General features: G+C 39.4%; 1 protein-coding gene across 4 annotated transcripts in view; it reads left to right on the top strand.

The window, feature by feature from the left end:
• LOC126618078 (NAC domain-containing protein 45-like) overlaps nt 1-22,029 on the top strand; it is a 42,553-nt gene that overhangs the window by 6,485 nt on the left and 14,039 nt on the right. The window contains exons 2-5 of one of the 4 annotated variants that reach the window (XM_050286191.1): nt 12,522-13,024; nt 19,172-19,240; nt 19,335-19,622; nt 19,948-20,026. In XM_050286191.1, coding sequence (XP_050142148.1) covers nt 12,522-13,024; nt 19,172-19,240; nt 19,335-19,622; nt 19,948-20,026 — 939 coding nt within the window. Of the gene's footprint in view, nt 1-11,721; nt 12,066-12,521; nt 13,025-19,171; nt 19,241-19,334; nt 19,623-19,947; nt 20,479-22,029 lie in introns of those variants that run through there. The other 3 variants (XM_050286202.1, XM_050286196.1, XM_050286188.1) reach the window with 3 other exon arrangements.

Genomic DNA, 22,029 nt, shown 5'->3' with positions numbered 1-22,029 from the left:
AAGCCCAGAAGTCTAAACCTTAAGACCAGCCAGCGCATGGGTCCACATGTGGGCCTGCGCATGAGGCTGACCCTTGGCCGGAGCATAGAGCACACGCACCTCCACTGGAGACACTGTGCTCCACCGCCGTCCACGGCGGCGCTGGCGACTTTTCCTGCCAACTTTCCGATGACACGTCACTCGTTGCAACCATGGGTCCACGCGCTGGCGACACGTTCGTTTTCTGAAATTCAACCGTTATGATAAAGTTTTATTAATTGGACCTTTTACGTGCTTAGGTATGATTATTAGCGACGTTTCCGTCCCTCCTTTTTCGCACGGCTCTTCGACGACGGAGTATCTCTGAGTGGTGTGAAATCCCGTTCCTGGATTTCATTATTATAATCTACGTATTTGTATTATTGAGATTTTATATTATTTTCTGAGAATTTATATTAATTTATTTGAATTTAGATTTTAATTAAACTAGTTATGAAAAGTGAAGTTTGGGAATTAATTATTTAAAATTCATAGACCGTTCGAGGTCATGATTTATATTTTCGAATAGAGCTTGATCTCATGAACGCATATGTGCAAACCGTTCGGAAACGAAGTTATAACGAAAGAGTTATTAACATTTGAAGTTAGGGGCATTTTTGTAATTTTGCCCTCATTTGGAAGGCTCCAGAAAATCTGGAGCAAAGGATGTGCCACGTGTGTGGCTAGGATGAAAGCATAAGAAGAGATGGACAGCTGGGATAAAAAGGAAAGAAAAGAAAGAAGAGAAATGAGAGAAAATGAGGGGGAAGAATGACCAATCGAAAAGAGAAGTAAGGAGGGCAAAGGAGAGAGGGGAGAATGAGGGGAACCGGATCCCCCTCTTCGATTTGGTTGTATGTTGACCTGACCCAGCCATACTTTCCAATTTCGGCCACTGTTGACGACGGGACCAATGCCAAAATGATTCTTGCTACTAACCTAATCGTTCTCTCACCCATTTCCAACCACAAAATTGTGAAAATTGGATTGATTTTGGGTGAAGCCGCACCGGTGGGTGCGAGGGATGGAAGTGGCGATTCCGCCATTTTGGAAATCAACAACATTGACTACCACCATGGCTAGGCTCCCCTCAACCTCATGAACAAATCCCAAGCAGTGGTGAAGGCGTCAGAGCGAGTATGGGGGTCGAATCGAAGCACACATTTTTTAGGGTTTCCGACGGGTTTATGTAAAATTGAGGTGTTTCTTGGCCAAATTGGCTTTGGTCACATGTATGAAACTTACTGTACTCATTGAGATATTCATTCTGGTTAAATTTGAGAATTTTTGGAAATAGTTGAATTTTCCAGCGAGTCGGGGCAACCGACCGCCATCCACGGCGACGGGTGGCCAGTGGGCTGATGATATCTTTTTAAATACTATTAGGTGCCGTAAGTTCATGTTTGATATCCGTATAACGTAATTTGATTGTTTGAACTTAGTTTCATTACGATACCTTACTTGATCAAAATATGAATCGATAATCTCACTGTTGAATCGTCACCAAACCTTAATGAATTATAGAACATAATATTTGAGGATTATAGAAACTCAAGGATCGGGAATCCGACGTACGAATTTTCCCAAATTGGATTTCTAAGTTTGTAAAATTAAACGTAGACCGCCACTTGAATTTGCGATTGGCGAAGATTCAACCGTTGGATCGTAATGATGTTTTAGTATGTCATTCTAGAAGCATAATATGAATTTTGAGAAGTTACAGATTAGGAATCTGATTGGCGGATCTTCCAGTTTAGATTTCTAAGGTTGTGGACCCTAATCTCGACCTTGATCGATAGTTGACTTTTTAGTCAACTAGCATGAGTTCTTCTAGCGTGTTGCTGATCTTAGAGTGCGGTTAAGATTTTATGGAGCTTGATGGACTCATCGTGATGACGTGTCTTCGCGATTGACATGCACCTCGATTTACGCAATGATGGCATTATATGGTGATATGCTTGTTTATTTTATGTGATTTGACTTGTGTATTGAACTTGTTGTGGAATGTGTGGTTGATTTGTATGATTGGCTTGATGTGATGAAATGTGAGGGCTAGTAGTGGACCGTTAACCCATTGTCATAGGGTTTGTTGTTTCGACACTTGTTTTCCTTATTTCACTTTTTGCTTCATTCAGCCCTTCTAAATTGAGTACTTGGTTATTGTATTATTTCTTCAAGCCATTGATATGTTCCTTGGCCTTCGGCTCGGTTCCGTTGAGTGATCTGGAACTGGGTATCCACTGGGATTCCGTTGAGTGATGGTTCGGAATCATATCCTGCCTTGGATTTTATTGAGTGGTTTATTATGCATTGCACTCTGCGTTTCCGTTGAGTGATGTGCGGAATCCCTTCTATTCTGCGATTCTGTTGAGTGATGGTCCGGAATCGTATCTAGCTTGTATTTCATCGAGTGGTTCTATATGCATTGTACTCCACGATTCCGTTGAGTGATCCTCCAGAATCATATCTACTCGGATTCCATTGAGTGATGGTCCGGAATCTCTTTTACTCTGCGATTCGTTAAGTAATGGTCCATAATCGTATCCTGGTTTAGATTATGTTCAGCTTCAGCGATGTAGGCTTTGGCCGAACTGTGTCACTCTAACCCTGCATTTTAGTGTATTGTACATGTTATTATTTGGTGTGATGATTGGATGCTATTGGATGTAATTGTTATCATTATGATAGATCGTTGATCAATATGGCTATAGATTATTATTGCGTTTCGTCGATTGTTCCTTGAGATGTTGCATGCATTGAATTGTGTAATATGTTGACACATGGCGGTTTAGGTGATGAATATTTGAGACATGGCGATTCCGTTGAGTGATGGTTCAGAATCGTATCCAGCTTGATCTCTATTTAGGGTACGTATGCAGTCTAACGAGGAGGTTAGATGCAGCCATAAAGTATACGAAAAATTACTATGCAAATTCGAGGCATGACTTAAGCTTGGTACGTATCCCGAAGGCGGGGTATGTTAGATATACGGGTTTTTAAGGACGTCATGTGTCAGTCCTGGACGTATGTCGGGATTGGGGCGTGACAAGTGGACCCCTTCTAAAATGCACATTTTACTATTAGAAATGCGTACATGAAAAACATGATTTAATGGTTACATTTTATGAGTAAATTAGATTTTACTTATTATGAGATATCATGCTTTACTGAGAATATTTTGGAATATCATGCTTTATCGATTTCCTTTTCTTTGTAGTATATATGATGGATGACTATATACTATGAAGATGTTTTGAGATATGATGTTTGAGCTACTGAGCTTCGTTGAGATATATGTACTTATGTTGGAAAGATTATATTAAATGGTTTTGTGCTTATCTAGTGGTCACTGTTCTGCCTACGGGCGATGATACTTATACTAGCTTCGGCTAGGCATGTGCAGGTGGCTTCGGCCAGAAGATACTTATATTGGCTTCGGTCGGGCGTGTGTAGGTGGTTTCGGCCGTAAGAGTTCTATATGCCTTCGGGCGATACTGATACCACTATTTAGCACAATATATATGATATATGTTTTATGAAGGTTTTATGGCTAGGGTTTTCGGAAAACCTACTACATATTATGCAATTGACTTTTCATAAACTTTGGTGGCAGAGTATGTAAAGAGATTTAATATTTGCCAGCATGTGAAGGTGGATAGACATAGATTAAAGGGGCTAATGAAGAATCTCCATATACCAGCGTGGAAGTGAGAAGACATCACTATGGATTTCGTGTATGGTATGTCGAGCACATAGTCGAGGTTTGATGGCATTTGGGTGATTGTGGATCGACTCACCAAGACTGCTTAGTTCTTACCTGTTTGACAAACCTACACACTGGAGAAGTTGGCACGGTTTTTCATTGATAATATTGTCAAACTTCATGGTGTACCCATCACCATCGTTTCAGACAGAGATCCAAGATTCACTTCTAGATTTTGGAAAGTGTTCTATGATGCCATGAATACTCAACTTTTGTACAACACTGCCTATCATCCACAGACTGATGGTCAATCTAAAAGGTCAATTCAGACTTTGAATGACATGTTAAGAGTGTTTGTTCTCTAGTGGAAGGGTAGTTGGGATAGTTATCTACCATTAATCGAGTTTGCCTACAACAACAGCTACCACTCCAGTATCGGCATGGCACCATTTGAGGCACTATATGGGAAGGTGTGCCAGACACCGTTGTATTAGACTGAGGTCGGTGAATGGGTGTTAGTGGGGTCAGAAATTATCGACACCACTAATATTAACATCCAGTTGATAAAGAGGAACTTGAAGGCAGCACAAGATCTACAAAAGAGCATTGCGGACTGACATTCTAGGGATCGTAAGTATAATATTGGTGATTTTACCTTCCTGAAGTTGTCGCCCTAGAAGGGTGTGGTTCGTTTTGGTAAACGAGGAAAGTTGAGTCATCGATATGTTGGCTTTGTTTGAAATTACCATTCTACCCTTGAGTTGACTTTATTTGATCGTCTCGTCGAAATGCGTAACGTTAATTTCTTAAATTTATTCTTAATGTACTTATCGCCATGAACGCGTAGGTGCGAACGAATTTGAATTAGGACTTATATTGTAGAACGTTTGCGGATATTTTGTGTTTCGTCTTACACGTTCTTGAATTGTGAGCCACTGGGACCCACTTTGAGAAGCTTGTCCCTTTGTTTTTTCCCCTTGGACCTAACCATCCCCTTCCCTCTTTTCTTTTTTCTAATTTTTGTAACTCTTTCTCTCTCCCTTACTTCTCACTTTCTCCATTTTCTCTCTATCTCTTCCCTCTCACTCTCATGCTCTCTATCTGCATTTCTCCCCCTCCTCTATGAAAATCACACAACAACCATCCCAAACCACCACCAAGTGGACAGAGAAGCTTCGGGAAACCCCGTGCCAACTGAGGAACACTCTAATGATGTGGTCACTATTCATCGTCTTCCCCGACACGTTTCGTGATTTTTTTGACATTGGTAAGCGCCTAGAAACTCTTTGGATGTGTTTTAAGATCGAAGCTTGTTTTGAGTTGTACATACGTGTTAGTCGTAGAAAATAGCTCGAAGTAGCTTTTCCATATTTTTCGACGAGTATCACCACTTTTGAGGTGTTTTTTGCCAAACAACGACAAGTTAGTAGTCATGCAAGGTACCATTCTCTTCATCTTGTTGAGTACTACAACTTTAGCTTTTGAATCACTTGATTTGGTTGAGTATTGAAGAAGTTATGAGCGTTTGAAAACTAGCCCAGAAACCGACCAAACTATGGCTTGAAACCAGGTCGACCCTACCCGTTTAACCTCAACCCAGATTCATTTGGGCCATGTTATCTAGCCCAAACCTAATTGAGCCCAACCCAATAATTTAGGAACCCAGAAACCCAACCAGACCTTTGGCCATGTAGTCCCGCCCAAGCTTTAGGCCCAAACCCAAATAACCCCAGGCATAAGCCCATGACCCTAGGGCCAAGCCCAGAAGCCTAAAACCTGAACCTAACCAGCGCATGGGTCCACACGTGAGCCTGCGTGTGGGCATGCATGAGGTCGAGCCTTGGCCGGCACACACGCATCCACCGGAGGCACTGTGCTCCGCCGTCATCCATGACAGCGCCGATGACTTTTCGCCAACTTTCCGGCAACCCATCTCGGCACGTGGGGCGGCACGTGGTCGTTGGGGCCGCTGGCGGCACGTGAGGGTGCTTATAGCGACGTGTGAGGGTACTCGAGGTCCCCCTTATGTTTTTTGACGTCTTGAATCTGTTTATGATGTTCGTTTTCTGAAATTCAACTGTTATGATAGAGTTTTATTAATTTGACCCTTTATGTGCTTAGGTATGATTATTAGCGGCGTTTCCATCCTTCCTTTTTTGCACGGCTCTTCGAAGACGAAGTATCTATGAGTGGACCCCTTCTAAAATGCATATTTTACTATTAGAAATGCATAAATGAAAAACATGATTTAATGGTTACTTTTTATGAAACGTTTTATGAGTAAATTAGATTTTATTTATTATGAGATATCATGCTTTATCGAGAACATTTTAGAATACCATGCTTTATCGATTTCTTGTTCTTTGTAGTATATATGAAGGATGACTATATACTATGAAGATGTTTTGAGATATGATGTTTGAGCTACTAAGCTCCGTTAAGATATATGTACTTATGTTGGAAATATTATATTCAATGATTTTGTACTTATCTAGTGGTCACTGTTTTGTCTACGGGGGATGATACATATATTGGCTTCGCTTGCGTGCGTAGATGGCTTCGACCGGAAGATACTTATATTGGCTTTGGTCGGGTGTGTGTATGTGGCTTTGGCCGAGCGTGTGTAGGTGGCTTCGACCAGAAGAGTTCTATATGCCTTTAGGCGATACTAATACCACTATTTAGCACACTATATATGATATATGTTTGGTGAAGGTTTTATGGCATGCTAGAGTTTTCGGAAAACCTACTACATATTATGCTATTGAGTTTTCATAAACTTTGGGGGTTAATACATTGAATAACTATCAACTTGGTTCACTCATGTTTGTTTTGCGCCCCTTAAGACATAGGAATGAGGCATTCCCCTACCAGTGATATCGTGTCATCCTCTCTGCTTTTGACTTCACCTATAATAGCACTTTCTGTTACACCTTCCACTTGTATTTTGAATTAGATGTATGCTCTAAACATGTCATGCATTATCACTATCATTTTATTTAACAGTTGATTTTTTTAATATTATTTTGGTAAAGTTTATATTTGAATATTACATTGCGTAGTTCGTGCGAAATTTATATGCATGCTTCACATGTTCTCGGCATATACATTCATTAAATGGCTTGCGTCACCCTCGAGTGTCGGACAACACGTGGCCATCCCGCTGTACCCTGGACATTAACTAATCCTTTGGCAAAAGCCACCAAGAAATTGATCATGGTAATCCCTGAAAACTCATCCACAAGCTGTAGGACTGGGATTTTCTTTGGACAAACCATCTGTATTAAGTTTAATCCAAGGAAACCAATGAGAAAACCAAAGCACATGAAGAATAGTTAGCGTTGTGTGTGGGATAGGCTAGATCCCCAAGAAGAAATTATACGAGTGTCAAAACCTTGAGAATAACCAGGAAGAAACTTCTCATCGTGAACGATCCCATAATTGATAGATATTCAAAGACGACGAAAATAGATTCAGCGACCCTAAAAAATAAACTTATTTCGAGCTGAAATAGTAGAAAGATCCACAAAAATTCAAAGATTGTGCAACTTTTGGGAAAAGGGGCTTACGTACATAAGCATCCCAAAAAGCAACCAGAGAATCTGAAAAAGACAAAGAGGTACCAAATTGACATACTAACCACCTCCAAATCTGCCTAGATATCTGACAACCGAAGAAAAGATGAACAATAGATTGCTTAGAATTATGACATAAACAACAAATGGACGCCAAAGAAATACCACGTCGTTGAAGTGTACCTTCAGTAGGAAGTTTGTCATGAAGTAGCCGCCAAGCCAAAATAGATAGTTGAGGTGGGATAAAATGTAGCCAAATAACCTTAGCCCAAGCACAATCACTATGTTTTCGTCGAATAAGATGATAGCCAGAAGAAAAGGAAAATTTCCCAGTAGATAGGCTCCCAGATCAATTTGTCATTTTCTACATTTAAAGGCAAAGGTAAACGTAAAATTTGTTACACTACAGAAGGGAATAAATCTACAAAATAATCTGGCAAAGACCAACTTTGAACTTCAATAACATTTGCAACCCTAGAAAGACCTATAGGTGCAATGATCGAAGATAATGAAGGGCCAATAATCGGGCTATCCAACCATTTGTTGAACCAAAAGGAAACAAATTTCTCATCACCAATAACCCAATGACTATTATTATTCAGAAAGGTGAAGCACTCTTCAACCCATGACACACAGAAGACAGTAAATAGATACCTTGTTTGTTATAAGGTGCAAGAGGAAAACGTTGACGAGCGAATGAACTCCACAAATAAGAGGATTGTAAAGCATCCCGCCAAAACTAATCAAAGTTGTCAAGTTCAATGTCAAATCTCAAAGACCAAGGCCACCTTCATGCTTAGGTCGACACACAATACTCCAATCAACAGTTACTAGCTTTCGTGAAGCCAAGCCCCCTGACCAAATAAAATTTTGTGTACAAGCAAAGAGATGCTTTAAAAGGAAAATGGGCCATTGATAAACTGAGAAGCTATGGAAAAACAAGTTTTGATAAACAAATTGCACCAATTGGAGTCGTCCAACCATTGAGAGAAGTTTACCTTTCCAACCTAAAAGAAGAGCTTTAGTCTTATCCACCAAAGCTTGAAAGTGAATTCTTTTGGCTTACCACGAAAAATGGATTCCAAGATAAGTGAAAGGAACAACACCCATACGAAAGCCAAGATATCTCGAGACATGCACTCTACGATTGGCAGATGTGGAGCCGAGATAAAAAAAGTACCCTTAGTTGCATTAACAAGTTGTCCCGGTGCATAACCATACTTATCCAAAAACTTTCGAATAGAAAGAAGAGATCGAACATTCCCATGACAAAAAATAAAAAGATCATCAGCACCTAACACATGAGTTGAAAGGCAGCAACCCGGTGGAGCTGAAATAGTAGTGATTTGTCCAGTAGAGTAGAGTAAAGATAAACCTCTACTCAGAGCTTCCTCAGCTAAACAAAAAAGTAATGGAGAAAGAGGATCTCCCTGACGTACCTTGAGAACAAGATAGAATCTGAGAAAGTAGCACGAGTCTACAACAAATGAAAGCAAATTTACATTGGAATGAGATGCACTAATTTAGGGCATTCGGTATAATTGGAATAGCTAATTGCTACTGAATAATTATTTTGAATTATTGTGTTCAGTTGTTTGTTAATTGAGTTTAAGTTGGTGTCTTTGGAAGAATGGTTTTAGTTAGTGGCATAGGTGAGATGACAACATTTTTTGCAAAGCTTAATACGAACTTTTGTAATCCCTTCAAATGTTTCGATGAACGAAAGAGGGAAATTTTTCCCATAACAAATGAGATGCAATTCTTTTTAAGTTTGCAATTAGAGTTGAGTGATTCCTCCGAAGTTGAGTGACATCCACAATTAGCAATGTGGAATTATTTCGATGCCCCTAGTTGAGTGATACCAGACTATCTGGTTGACCTCATCATTTTCGCCTATTTGTCAAGTGTTGGGCTCAAATTAAATCAAGAGCATGGAGACAAAATGGCCAACCAAATTTACCCCAAACTCTTCAAGCACCATATCCAGATGGCCATCCAAATTTCATTAACTACGAGTTGACTTGATTCTCCTGAAAAAGAATACATAGGCAAGCTACAAAATCAAACATGACATTTCTTCGTAATTTTAATCAAAGAGTGTTTCTCTTGTGGCACATTACAAAAGATTGTAATTAAAACATTACTTAATCATGAATGGATCCGAACTTATATAATATAACCCTATTTTTTTCGAGTAACGGTGAAATTGTGTTGGAAGAAATTTGTTCCCAAATTACAAGTTTCCGTCAACACTCTTTGTAGACATGCACATTTTGATATAAAATAATGTTCACCAATGCATTAAATTTCAGTATGTGAGGACGTACATGGCTTGCAAGGACGGACAATATTTGATGGAAAGTGATATTTGATTTTCATTTAAATTAACAAATTAATTAATTTAAATCAAATGAAAATGTTAAATTAGGAAGATTGATTTGTTTGATTTTTAATTTAATTTTTATTTGATTAAATCAAATATTAATTGAAGGAGTAAAATCACAAATTACGAACAAAGACATGAATGAGGCCTCGGTTCTTTCGTAGGCAAAGCTTGGAAAGTCTATAAATGGAAGGCTTCAAGACAAAAGAGGGTCCATAAATCGTTTTCACGCCCAGACGTTAAAGCTTTGAAACTCTAAAGCTCTCAAGCATCTAAATTCCCAAATTCCCAAATTCCCAAATACTCAAAAGAATTCAGAAAGGCTTCTACGTTCTTCGCCAAAACCTGTGAAAAATCATCAAGCACCACATGTGCCGGTTCTTCCCTCGCCACAAGCCAAATTCTTGAGACAATCATTCATTCAAGATCAAGTCATCACGACCTTGAATCAATAACCCCTACATACACATTTTACATGTTTGGATATCGAATCAGATGATTCAATTAAAGAGATTATAATCTTACAAATTCATCAATACAAATATTCTTTAGACATGTGTTCATATTTCATTTGTCACATAATTTCGTATGTACAATCTCAAACTAATTATTCATCAGCACTTACTGGTACAACATCTATGATCCTTGCATTTGATCCAACAATTTTCGAACCCTCAATTTAAGCTAATAAATCAATTCAAAAATTAAATATACGCGGATACTATATTGACGTGCTACTCAAGAAAAATGAATGGTCATCATTAGGGGAAGAAAAGAATAGTGCAAGCTTGAATGTTGGCTTTTCAATCTCCAATTACAAGGTGAGATTCCTCAAAAGAAAAGAAACAAAAATTACAAATTACAAAGTGAAAAAGACTTGATAGGAGGTGGTGGGATCCACAGTCAAAGCCATTACCGTCTATAAATTTCACAGATGAGGATCATTTTATTGTATGATTAAGGATACTTTTTGTGTTAGATTTTAAATAAAAAATTCAAAATAAATTTTTATTGCCCAAACAGATAAACGAACATGATAAAGTATAGGATCCTATTCCAAATTGGACATCTGTTGTACCTTAATCAACACTCTTGTGACTCCACATGGACATGCACAGTTGACGTAGTGACATCATGCTTTGCCTTGAGCAAGGCTTTCCAACTTCCATGTGTCAGTCTCCAGAATGTTCTTGAGTTCTCTCGATTTTATCATCCCCACTACACGCCAGAATAAAATTAACTAAAAATTAACGCGTTAAGGCTAGAACTTGTACTCGAACCTCTAGATTTAATTATAAATTTGCACCTTGTGTTTTTGTAGTTATTATATTTAGGTCTTTAAACCTCTTTTTTTTTGGACCAAATGGGTCACATAGCTTTTAAAAATATGGTAAAATGAGAACAATCCATAGAACCTCTAACTAATTATTTTATGACATCTAATGTCCTGAATTTTGTTCTCAACATTTTGAAAACAATTCCTCGACAATTCATTACAACTTTATAAATGGTTTACGTTCTCAATGGTTTTCTTTGGTTCTTATTCATGTGGTGCTGGCCATATGGGAGATTTACTGTTTTTTTATGTCTATGTAAATTATCTCCATTTTAAATTATTAGTTCTTAGAAAATTTATACATTTGGCACCTCTGTAATTGTATAATTTGTTGGTTGATTAATAAAATATTTCTATTGATTATTGTAAAAATAATAAAGGTTGTGTGCAATTCAATTTAGACAGTTTCCGGTTGTAATGAAAACCAAGTGGTAGATTGTCTTGTTTAGGCAGGGACTTTATTCTTCAGCATACCACACCCAGCGCAGACGGGCTCATATCCATGTTAGTGTTGTAACTTAGAATAGTAATACGACTTGCAATTAAATTCATGTAAAATTATTCGTAGCCAAAGTAGCTAGGAGAGTATACTCTTTTCTCGTCACCCAAGTTAAAATTTATCACACTGTAATTTGAATTAGATAAAAATATTATTGTGATAAGAAATAGTTGGAAGACCAAAATGAAAGAAACCTCAATAGTGTAGGGAGCAAAAGATGAACTTACTCCTAAAGATCAAAGACTTGGAAAAAATTCTGGTCAATACAAAAATCCAGTGCTTTGTGTGGTAAGTGGTCTTTGATGAGAGAGAGAGAGAGAGAGAGAGAGAGAGAGAGAACAGCAGTGGAGGCAGCAGCAGCAGCATGACAACTGAAGAAGGAGATGCAGTTCATGTGAATGTGATCCCACTGCCTGGGTTCAGATTCCACCCCACTGATGAGTTGCTGGTCCGCTACTACTTGAAGAACAAGATACAGGGCACCGACTCCCATTTCCGCTACCTCATCCCTGAAATCGATGTCAGCAAGTACGAGCCCTGGGAAATTCCTGGTAAACCCACTAATCTGTCTCACTTTTTCTTCACCATTTCTTATTTCTGGTGGATTCTGATGTTGTTTCGGTTTCTTTTTTCATTTCAGAATTGAATTGGGTTGGTTTCTTTTCTTTTTCTTTTTTTGTTTAGTAATTCCAGTGCTCTGTTTATATTGATGATCTTTTTGTATGCATAATTGAGAGTAGTAATATCGCTTGTACCTCAAGAATTGAAGTGGGTTGGTTTCAATTTTAATATATTGTTTTGTGTTTTATCAAAAACAAAAAAAAAAAATATGCTTTGTGTTTTCGATTTAATTTCCCTTTAAAGAGCTAAGCCATAACTGTTTCCTATTGTATAATACTGTTGCACACAAAAATTTATGATCGTGTTTCAGTGTTTCTTTTTCTTCTTCAAGAGTTGGATGGGTTGGTTTCAAATTTTGAACATTTTGTTTTGTTGTTGGATTTTAGCATTCTTCCCAGAAGTTCATGAGAATGAATGGTTCTTCTTCACCCGGCCCAAATACAAGGACATCGACAAGACTCGCCGAGACAGGGCCACGGATCAAGGCTTTTACAAGAGCACAGGAGACGAGCGGGAGATCAGGGCTGAAGAATCCGAATCTGTGATTGGGAAGAAGAGGTTTCTGACTTTCCACGAAGGTCGTGGGCTGAAAGCAAAGAAGACCGATTGGGTAATCCATGAGTTTAAAGAAACTGAGGTGGGTTCCTTTGTCCTCTGCCTCCTGAAGAACAGGTCACCTAGTTATAAGAAGCCGAAGGGTGATCCTTTCTGCGGCAAATTAGCTGATTCAGGTGCTAACTCGGAAGACAATCAAGCTGCTGTAAGTGATGTGATTCCAGAGCCAGTGGAACATCTGGGATACAAAGGGCGAGGAGATGTTAATAGCTCTGAGTCTCCAGATGGTTCTCGTCTTATAGACAGTAATAACATTTTGAGCTTTGATGATGGTTCTTCTTTTAGATTCCACCATCTAGTTCTTGGGCACTTCCAAGTCTTGTTCATTTGTCTTACTCTTTTGATATGTACATCCATCACCAACAAGCGAGCGTGGCTAATCAACATCGCTTGTTGGTGATGGATGTACATATCAAAAGAGTAAGACAAAAGAACAAGACTTGGAAGTGACCAAGAACTAGATGGTGGAATCTAAAAGAAGAAAAACAAGCCATTTTCAAAGAAAAGGTAATCACCCAATGTGTGTGGGATAGAGAGGGGGAAGCTAGCCAAATGTGGGATTCCATGGCTAGTTGTATCCGAAAAGTAGCAAAAGAGGTATTAGGAGAGTCCAAGGGCTTTGCCCCACACCAAAAGGAATCTTGGTGGTGGAATGAGGAGGTACAAACAAAGGTGAAGGCTAAGAATGAATGTTGTAAAGCCTTATACAAGGAGAGGACCGATGAAAATGGTGAAAGGTATAGAAAAGCGAAGCAAGAGGCGAAGAAAGCTGTCAGAGAAGCTAAGTTAGCGGCTTACGACGATATATATAAACGACTAGATACCAAAGAAGGAGAGTTGGATATCTATAAACTAGCTAGAGCAAGGGAAAAGAAGACAAGGGACCTAAACCAAGTGAGGTGCATCAAGGATGAGGATGGAAAGGTTCTTGCTACAGAGAACGCGGTTAAAGACAAATGGAGAGGTTATTTTCATAATCTTTTCAATGAAGGACATGAAAGGAGTGCTTCTTTAGGGGAGTTGAGTAACTCAGAAGAGTGTAGAAACTACTCCTTTTATAGTCGAATCCGGAAGGAAGAAGTGGTTGTAGCTTTGAAGAAGATGAAGCATAGAAAAGCAATAGGCCCAGACGATATACCAATCGAAGTGTGGAAAGTTTTGGGAGAGACAGGTATAACATGGCTCACTGACCTTTTCAATAGGATTTTGAAAACGAAGAAGATGCCAAATGAGTGGCGAACGAGCACTTTGGTGCCTATCTACAAGAATAAAGGCGACGTACAAAATTGCATGAACTATAGGGGTATTAAGCTAATGAGTCATACAATGAAGCTCTGGGAGAGAGTCATTGAGCATAGATTGAGGCAAGAGACACGGGTTTCGGACAACCAATTCGGGTTCATGCCAGGGCGCTCAACCATGGAGACAATCTATCTCTTACGAAGATTGATGGAAAGATATAGAGATGGGAAAAAGGATTTACACATGGTCTTTATAGATTTGGAAAAAGCGTATGATAGGGTCCCAAGAGACATTCTTTGGAGGATTTTAGAGAAGAAAGGAGTACGAGTAGCATATATCCAAGCTATAAAGGATATGTATGAAGGAGCAAAGACTGCCGTAAGAACTCATGAAGGACAAACCGAAAGCTTTCCCATAACTGTAGGATTACATCAAGGCTCATCCTTAAGTCCTTACCTTTTTGCGTTGGTAATGGATGAGTTAACAGGACATATTCAAGATGATATTCCTTGGTGTATGCTTTTCGCAGACGATATAGTGTTGATAGATGAAACTCAGGAAGAGGTAAATGCAAAGCTTAACCTTTGGAGAGAAGTGTTGGAATCTAAAGGTCTTCGCCTAAGCCGATCAAAGACAGAATATATGGAGTGCAAGTTCAGTGCAAATGGAGGCCAAAACGAGTTAGGGGTGAGGATCGGAGATCAAGAAATACCAAAGAGCGACCGTTTTCGTTACCTAGGATCTATCTTGCAAAAGAACGGAGAATTAGATGGAGATCTCAACCATAGAATACAAGCTGGATGGATGAAGTGGAAGAGTGCATCCGGCGTGTTGTGTGACCGCCGTATGCCACTGAAGCTCAAGGGAAAATTTTATAGGACGGCAATAAGGCCGGCGATGCTGTATGGCACAGAATGTTAGGCGGTGAAACATCAACACGTACACAAAATGGGTGTAGCGGAGATGAGGATGCTTCGTTGGATGTGTGGGCACACAAGAAAGGATAAGATTAGGAATGAGGATATCCGGGGTAAAGTAGGAGTAGCCGAAATTGAAGGAAAGATGAGAGAAAATCGGTTACGGTGGTTTGGACATGTGCAAAGAAGGCCTACTGACGCTTCGATTAGAAGATGCTACTACGGGACAGAGGTTCAGGGCCGAAGTGGTAGAGGAAGACCTAGGAAAACTTTGGAAGAGACTCTAAGAAAAGACTTAGAGTACTTGGATCTAACGAAGGACATGACACATGATCGAGCACAATGGCGTTCTAAGATTCATATAGCCGATCCCATTCAGTGACTTGGATTTTCCAAGTCTCCAACCAAGAAGTTTTCCTCACTCGGGAAATTAAGGGAACACTACCCCAACCTACATGCTCCACTCAGAAAGCTTCAACATACAAGCTTCAACAAAAGAAAATTCAAAGAACTTAGCGAAGAAGACTTTGGTGTATTTAACACAATACGTTGAAATGAAGGAAAGCTTATTTATTGATATCCCCGATAAGCTACAAATATGTACATATACATGAGTCAAAATAAACACACAAGAGGGAGCCTTCACAAAGGTTGCTTAGGAGAAGTCTCAGCAGTCGGTAGAGCCCCAGAAAGAGAAGGCACCGGAGGGGGATCATTTGGAGCCTCAGTACTGGACAGAACCCTAGAAGGAGGAGGCATCAGAGGTTGATCATTTGGAGCTTCATTACGCGGTACAGCCCCAGAAGACGAAGGCAATAAATGCCTTTGAAACAAACCCACAAATCTCTGATGATCAAGTAAAACCTGACCATCAGTTTCCTTCATCTGGTCAAGCTTCCTCTTCATGTTTGTAGCATAGTCATGTGCGAGCCGGTGCAACTGTTTATTCTCATGCTTGAGCCCTCTAATCTCCTGTTTGAGACTCATCACTTCAGCCGCCAATGATTCAACTTGGCGGGTTCAAGCAAATAGGCGTTGCCATATTAGACACAGAACCTGCACACTGAACACTGAGAGCCAGCGAATCCTTAACAGCTAACTCATCAGACCGTTTGGAAAGTAGTCTGTTATCTTTGGGAGTGAGAAGGTTCCTGGCCACCACCGCAGCAGTCATATCATTCTTCATCACGAAATCCCCAACGGTAAGAGGACCAGTTGGGGAGACGAAGGATGGGCGCCATATGTTGTCTGGAGAAGGCGGGGCTGCCTCTTCAACAAGGTTCAAGTCAAAACGACGGTCGGAGGGGCCAGACATTTTCAAAGGTGTTGAAGAGAGAAGAGGTCGGACAAATCAAGATCTTAGAAGTGCAAGAATGAAGCTTCTACTGGTGGAGATTCAAGTGTGCTTAGGAACTTAATGTCAGCCCCTATAAAAATCTGCACTCGACGGAGCTTCAGAAATCAAAGAGGCGCCTGCTCAGAAATCGAAGAGGCGTTTGCTTTCTCAAAAGTTGGGCTGCTTAGAGATCACGAGGGTTGATCTCAGAAATCGAAGAGCCGTTTGTTTTCTCAAAAGTTGGGCTGCTCAAAGACCACGAAGGCCGATCTCAGAAATCGAAGAGGCGCTCGTTTTCTCAAAAGCTGGGCTCCCTAGAGACCACGAGGGCCGATCTCAGAAATCGAAGAGGCACCTACTTTTCCAGCCTTGTCAGCACCTGTCACACGCACACTCAGCTTTGCGAAAATTATGGGCATTCTGTCAAAGACTTCTGGGGAAGTAGAAAACACATGAATCTTACTGTTCAATCACCCACTTCCCACACGCAACAATAGCTCATGGGTACCACAGATAACTTTGCCAAAGTTCTCTGCCAAAGTTGAGCACGTGAAGCTTGCAGCTCCCACTACATCGCTCTGACCAAGAAGGGTAAAAGAATAGCAAAGAAACAACACTAACAAAGTTTAGACCCATAAATTTTGAAGGTCTAGCCACCATATTATTACCCACAAGGGTAAAGGAACAGTATCACTGCTGGATAATTGGAAAGTCCATGTATGTCAACCTCTGTGCTTCGTATCTCGAGAGCCACCAGATTCTGGTCTAGCCCTCCGAATCTCGAGAGCCAGACTCTCAACATGATTACTTCCTCAAAAATCGAAGAGACACTGCTCTCCGAATCTCGAGAGTCAGATCCCCAGCATGATTGCTTTCTCAAAAATCGAAGAGGCATCGTTCTCCGAATCTCGAGAGCCAGATACCACAGACCACTTTTTCAAAGTGCTCTGACAGAGTTAAAACATGTGAAACTGGCAGCTCCCACTACCGTGCTATGACCAAGCAGGGTAAAGGAATAGCATTACTACTTGTTGTTAGGGAGACTCCTATATATGTCGACCTCCATCCCCAACGGACAGGCAGACCTGCAAAAATGCTCAACCCTTCATCATATCTGAGAGGGCACTCCCAACAAAGCCTTTCGAAATATTCAGCTTTCTTTCCCCCCGATAATACCTCTGCAAACAAGCTATACTAGAGCAAGAATATCTCATATCATCAGGGTTAAAAGCAAGGGTATCGCATATCATGCTTTTTCCCTGTTTTTTCTTTTGGCCTTGTTTTTACCTGCAAGACAAGGAGAAAGAGAGCAATCAGTCAGCACTTGGAATCAAGCTTCCAGCCAGGAACTGACTGTCTGGAACCCCTTACCTGATTACTTACCTGGCATTGCTCTCGAGTACTCATCTTCAACATCTTATGTTTCCAGGGAAGATTCCGCATCTGCTTGAGGAACAGATAGGGCAAGTGCGAAGGATACAAGGAAGCATGTGGAGACAAGCGTAACAGCACACGTGCCGATACATCCATTACTCTGTCAAAAGCAAAAGTATCCCATATCAGCAGGGTGGAACGTACTCTAGATTTGATGGACTTGTTTTGACCCTCAAATTCTTCAGTCGGCCTTATACTCTGGAGGAAACCAGAAAACCATCCAGCTCAGTTCAAGAATAAGCCTGTGGAAAGTTACTTCTTCAAAAGCAAAAGTATCTCATATCATATCTTCTCATTTTTCTTCTCTTTATCCTTCATGCTGCTGCAAGATGGGGAGAAGGTGAACAATCAGTCGGAGCTCTGATTGCTTACCTTGTCTGTCACCTCTTTCAGTAGACCCCCTAGCTCGGCTACTTGGGGGACTCCTACTACATGGTTTGTATCGCGCTTGACCAAGCCTGAAACTACAAGTAAACTTCAAGTGAAATTGATACATTACCTTGTGCATCTCCACCAGTTAAAGATACCACCCCTGGATGGAGGAAGAGTACTTCCAGAGAAGATGCCACATCTACCTATGAGACAGATAAGGCAAGTCAAGACGACACCACACTCCGATACTTAGAAGTTTCGTGATTACGAGATCATTCTCCCACAATATTTCCTAATGTCATTTGTACTAAATCATTCACTCGTACTCACTAAAGGAGAGCTTGAACCTATGTACTTGTGTAAACCCTTCACAATTAATGAGAACTCTTCTATTCCGTGGACGTAGCCAATCAGGGTGAACCACGTACATCTTGTGTTTGCTTTCCTATCTCTATCCATTTATATACTTATCCACACTAATGACCGGAGCAATCTAGCGAAGATCACAAAAAGCGACCGTTTTCGTTACCTAGGATCTATCTTGCAAGAGAACGGAGAATTAGATGGAGATCTCAGCCATAGAATACGAGCTGGATGGAAAGAGTGCATCCGGCGTGTTGTGTGACCGTCGTAGGCCACTGAAGCTCAAGGGAAAATTTTATAGGACGGCAATAAGGCCAGCGATGTTGTATGGCAGAGAATGTTGGGTGGTGAAGTATCAACACGTACACAAAATGGGTGTAGCGGAGATGAGGATGCTTCGTGGGATGTGTGGGCACACGAGAAAGGATAAGATTGGGAATGAGGATATCCGAGGTACAGTAGGAGTAGCCGAAATTGTAGGAAAGATGAGAGAAAATCGGCTCTGGTGATTTGGACATATGCAAAGAAAGCCGACTGACGCTCCGGTTCGAAGATGTGACTACGGGACAGAGGTTCAGGGCCGAAGGGGTAGAGGAAGACCTAGGAAAACTTTGGAAGAGACTCTAAGAAAAGACTTAGAGTACTTGGATCTAACGGAGGACATGACACAAAACCGAGCGCAATGGCGTTCTAGGATTCATATAGCCGACCCCACTTAGTGGGAAAAGGCTTTGTTGTTGTTGTTGTTGATGATGGTGATGATGAAACTGGTGACTGGAAATTCCCGGATTTGGATGATCCAGCTGCATTTGCTAGGTTTCTAGAGGTAAGATAATCATATACTATACATTTTTTTTGTATGGACTCGCAAATCCTGCTAAAATTTAACACCTGCTTGTTTGTGATTCTTAATCCACCAGTTGCGTGCTGAGATGGAAGAAATTCTAAATTCACCCCCTCAAACACCGCACCAGACACCACAAGATTATCTTTCCTCTACATTCCTATCATCAGGAAACATACAGCTGGGAGCTGTTCTGCAAGCCAATGGCACTAGTGATGATTGTAATACAATACAATCACCATTTGGAGATAATAATTATTCTTATACTGATAAGAATGATATTTCAACCTGTGATAAAGGTGAACCTCATAGCTTCACCGTGTTTGATTTCGAAAATAAAGCTGCAGATGACACGTCTCAAGAGGTGAGAATAAACATGCTTATTTGAATACTCTAATATTAAATTTAATAAAACAAAAGTTTCGAAAATTTTATGGATGCCAATATTTTTTAGTGCATAAAGTGGCAGCCTCAAATTGGAGATGAATATTCACATGTTAATTTCAAAAATAATATTTCAACCAATGATAAAAATGAGCCGGTTAGCTACAATGCATTTGATTTGAAAAATCAATATACAGATAGCATGATTCTGGAGGTGAGAATAATCATGCTTGAACATTATTTTTGACACCAACTTGTATATTAAAAACTTAACAGTTGCTTGTTTGTGATTCTTAATCTTGCAGCCATGTGTTCAACCAGAAAAATATCTAGGAGGCGTTCTGCATGCCGATATTTGTGACAACGGCTACAACAATTGTCAACCTACATGTGGGGATAAAGATTCTTATCTGAAGAGTATTTCAACCAATGATAAGCATAAACAATTTAGCAGCATCGCTTCTAATTTTGAAAATCAAACTACGAATAAAAGGAAGAGGTAGCTGGCAGCAATTGAAAACATTCTTTCAATTTCCGGAAAATATCTCCCTGAAGTCGTTAATCAAGTCCTCAGCGGAATGACGATTCAACCAAGCCGTATTTCTCGCCTTATTGGCAATGCTTTTATTTGTCCTGCAGTTGTTGGTGCATGGTTGCTGGAGTTTCTATCAGTCTACATATGATCGATAATAAAGATGTGATTTTGTGTATAATTGGAATGATTATCAAACTATATGGTTGTAGTTTAAGATCTAAAACCTTTCTATAAGTATATCCTTGTGTATTGTTTATCAGAACCTCTTAATATTGAATGGAATTTTGCGTATTGTTTTCTCTTTCTATATGTATATATGAGTTCTGTACCCAATAATGTTACATGTTATCTATGTTACACCCAACTAGGGAGAAAAAGAAAGAACATTCAGCTGCACTTAGACGTCCATTGTTTCGGCATTCCATGTGCAGCTGCAAAATCAAACAAACCATCGTTCCCTTTAAGTGATTTGTCGAGTATTACAAGAGTTTGTAATTAAGAGATTACTTAATCACTAAGTATTACGATCTAGTGGTATTTAAGAGATATTGATTCGATTCTCGTCAAAGACGAATTTGAACTACATTATTATGGCTAGCCCATTGTAAGACTTAGCTCACTCCCCCACTACTTTAGTGTAGATAAATATCGTTTGTTCAAAAAAAAAATTAAGAGATTGAGAACTTTAACGAAAAGCTCATGGTATTGTTCACTTTAATGAAAAACCACATTTTTTACACTAAAAAATCAATCATGATACTATTCACTTTACCTTTTATTTTGTCCTTATCATTAAAACTCAAAGTTTTCAAGCTCTTTTCATTAATTTTTCTTTCTTTTTTTTAAAACCAAATTGGTCCCCTAAGTTTGAAAAATGTGGTAAAATGAGGACAATTCATTACAACCTAATAAGTGGTTTAGGTTCTCAATGGTTTCCATTGGCTGTTATTCGGCCATTTCGGGAATTTACTATTTTTTATGTTAGTGTAAATTATCTCCAGAGCAATCTCTATAATTGTGTAATTTGTTGATTGATAAATAAAATTTCGTTATCGTTTCTTGTCAAAAATAATAAAAGGTGTATGCAATTCAATTCAAACAGTTTTTGGGTGTAATGAAAAACAAGTGATAGATTGTTCTGTTTAGATAAGACCTTATTCTTCAGCCCATTATGCCAAGCGCATAAGCTCTCCTATACCTAGTGTTGTTGCTTAGAGAAGTAATAAGACATGTATTTTTTTTTCTTGAACATATGATATTATCTACACTATGGGAGGGGGTGAACTTAACCTTACAATGAGCTAGTAATAATGTGGTTCAAATTCACCATTGGTGAAAATCGAACCTAAAATCTCTTACTTACAAATGATGAGGAATATCACTAGACTGTAGTACTAAGTGGTTATAACTTGTAATTAAATTCATGTAAAATTAATCGTATCCAAGTTACGGTGTACTCTCCTCTCGTCACCCAAGTTAAAATCTAGGCTTAAACGTCAAAATGGTCCATGTGTTATAGCCATATGGCCGATTTAATCCCTATGTTGAGTCCTCATGTTTGTCTCTTTTAACCAATTAAAGTCATTTTAGTCAATCTCTTTTAAGATAAAACTTCCAATCAGAAAAATAATTAAGGTTGTGACATAGAAATGAGAGAAGGTAATGTTAGGGAGGAGGTCAGGGAATTGGGAAGGAGAATAATATTTTTTATTTTATATTTTATTTCATTTATAAATATTTTAAATCAAATATTTAATTTTGTAAATAAGTTTATAATAATTTATATATATATATATATTTTTAATACAGAAATTAGATGGAAATGTTCTTAATTGGCTAACAAAGATAAACA

Source organism: Malus sylvestris, chromosome 1, assembly GCF_916048215.2.
Source record: "Malus sylvestris chromosome 1, drMalSylv7.2, whole genome shotgun sequence".
In the NCBI taxonomy this organism is placed as follows: domain Eukaryota; kingdom Viridiplantae; phylum Streptophyta; class Magnoliopsida; order Rosales; family Rosaceae; genus Malus; species Malus sylvestris.
This window is presented reverse-complemented; position numbering and strand designations above follow the sequence as displayed.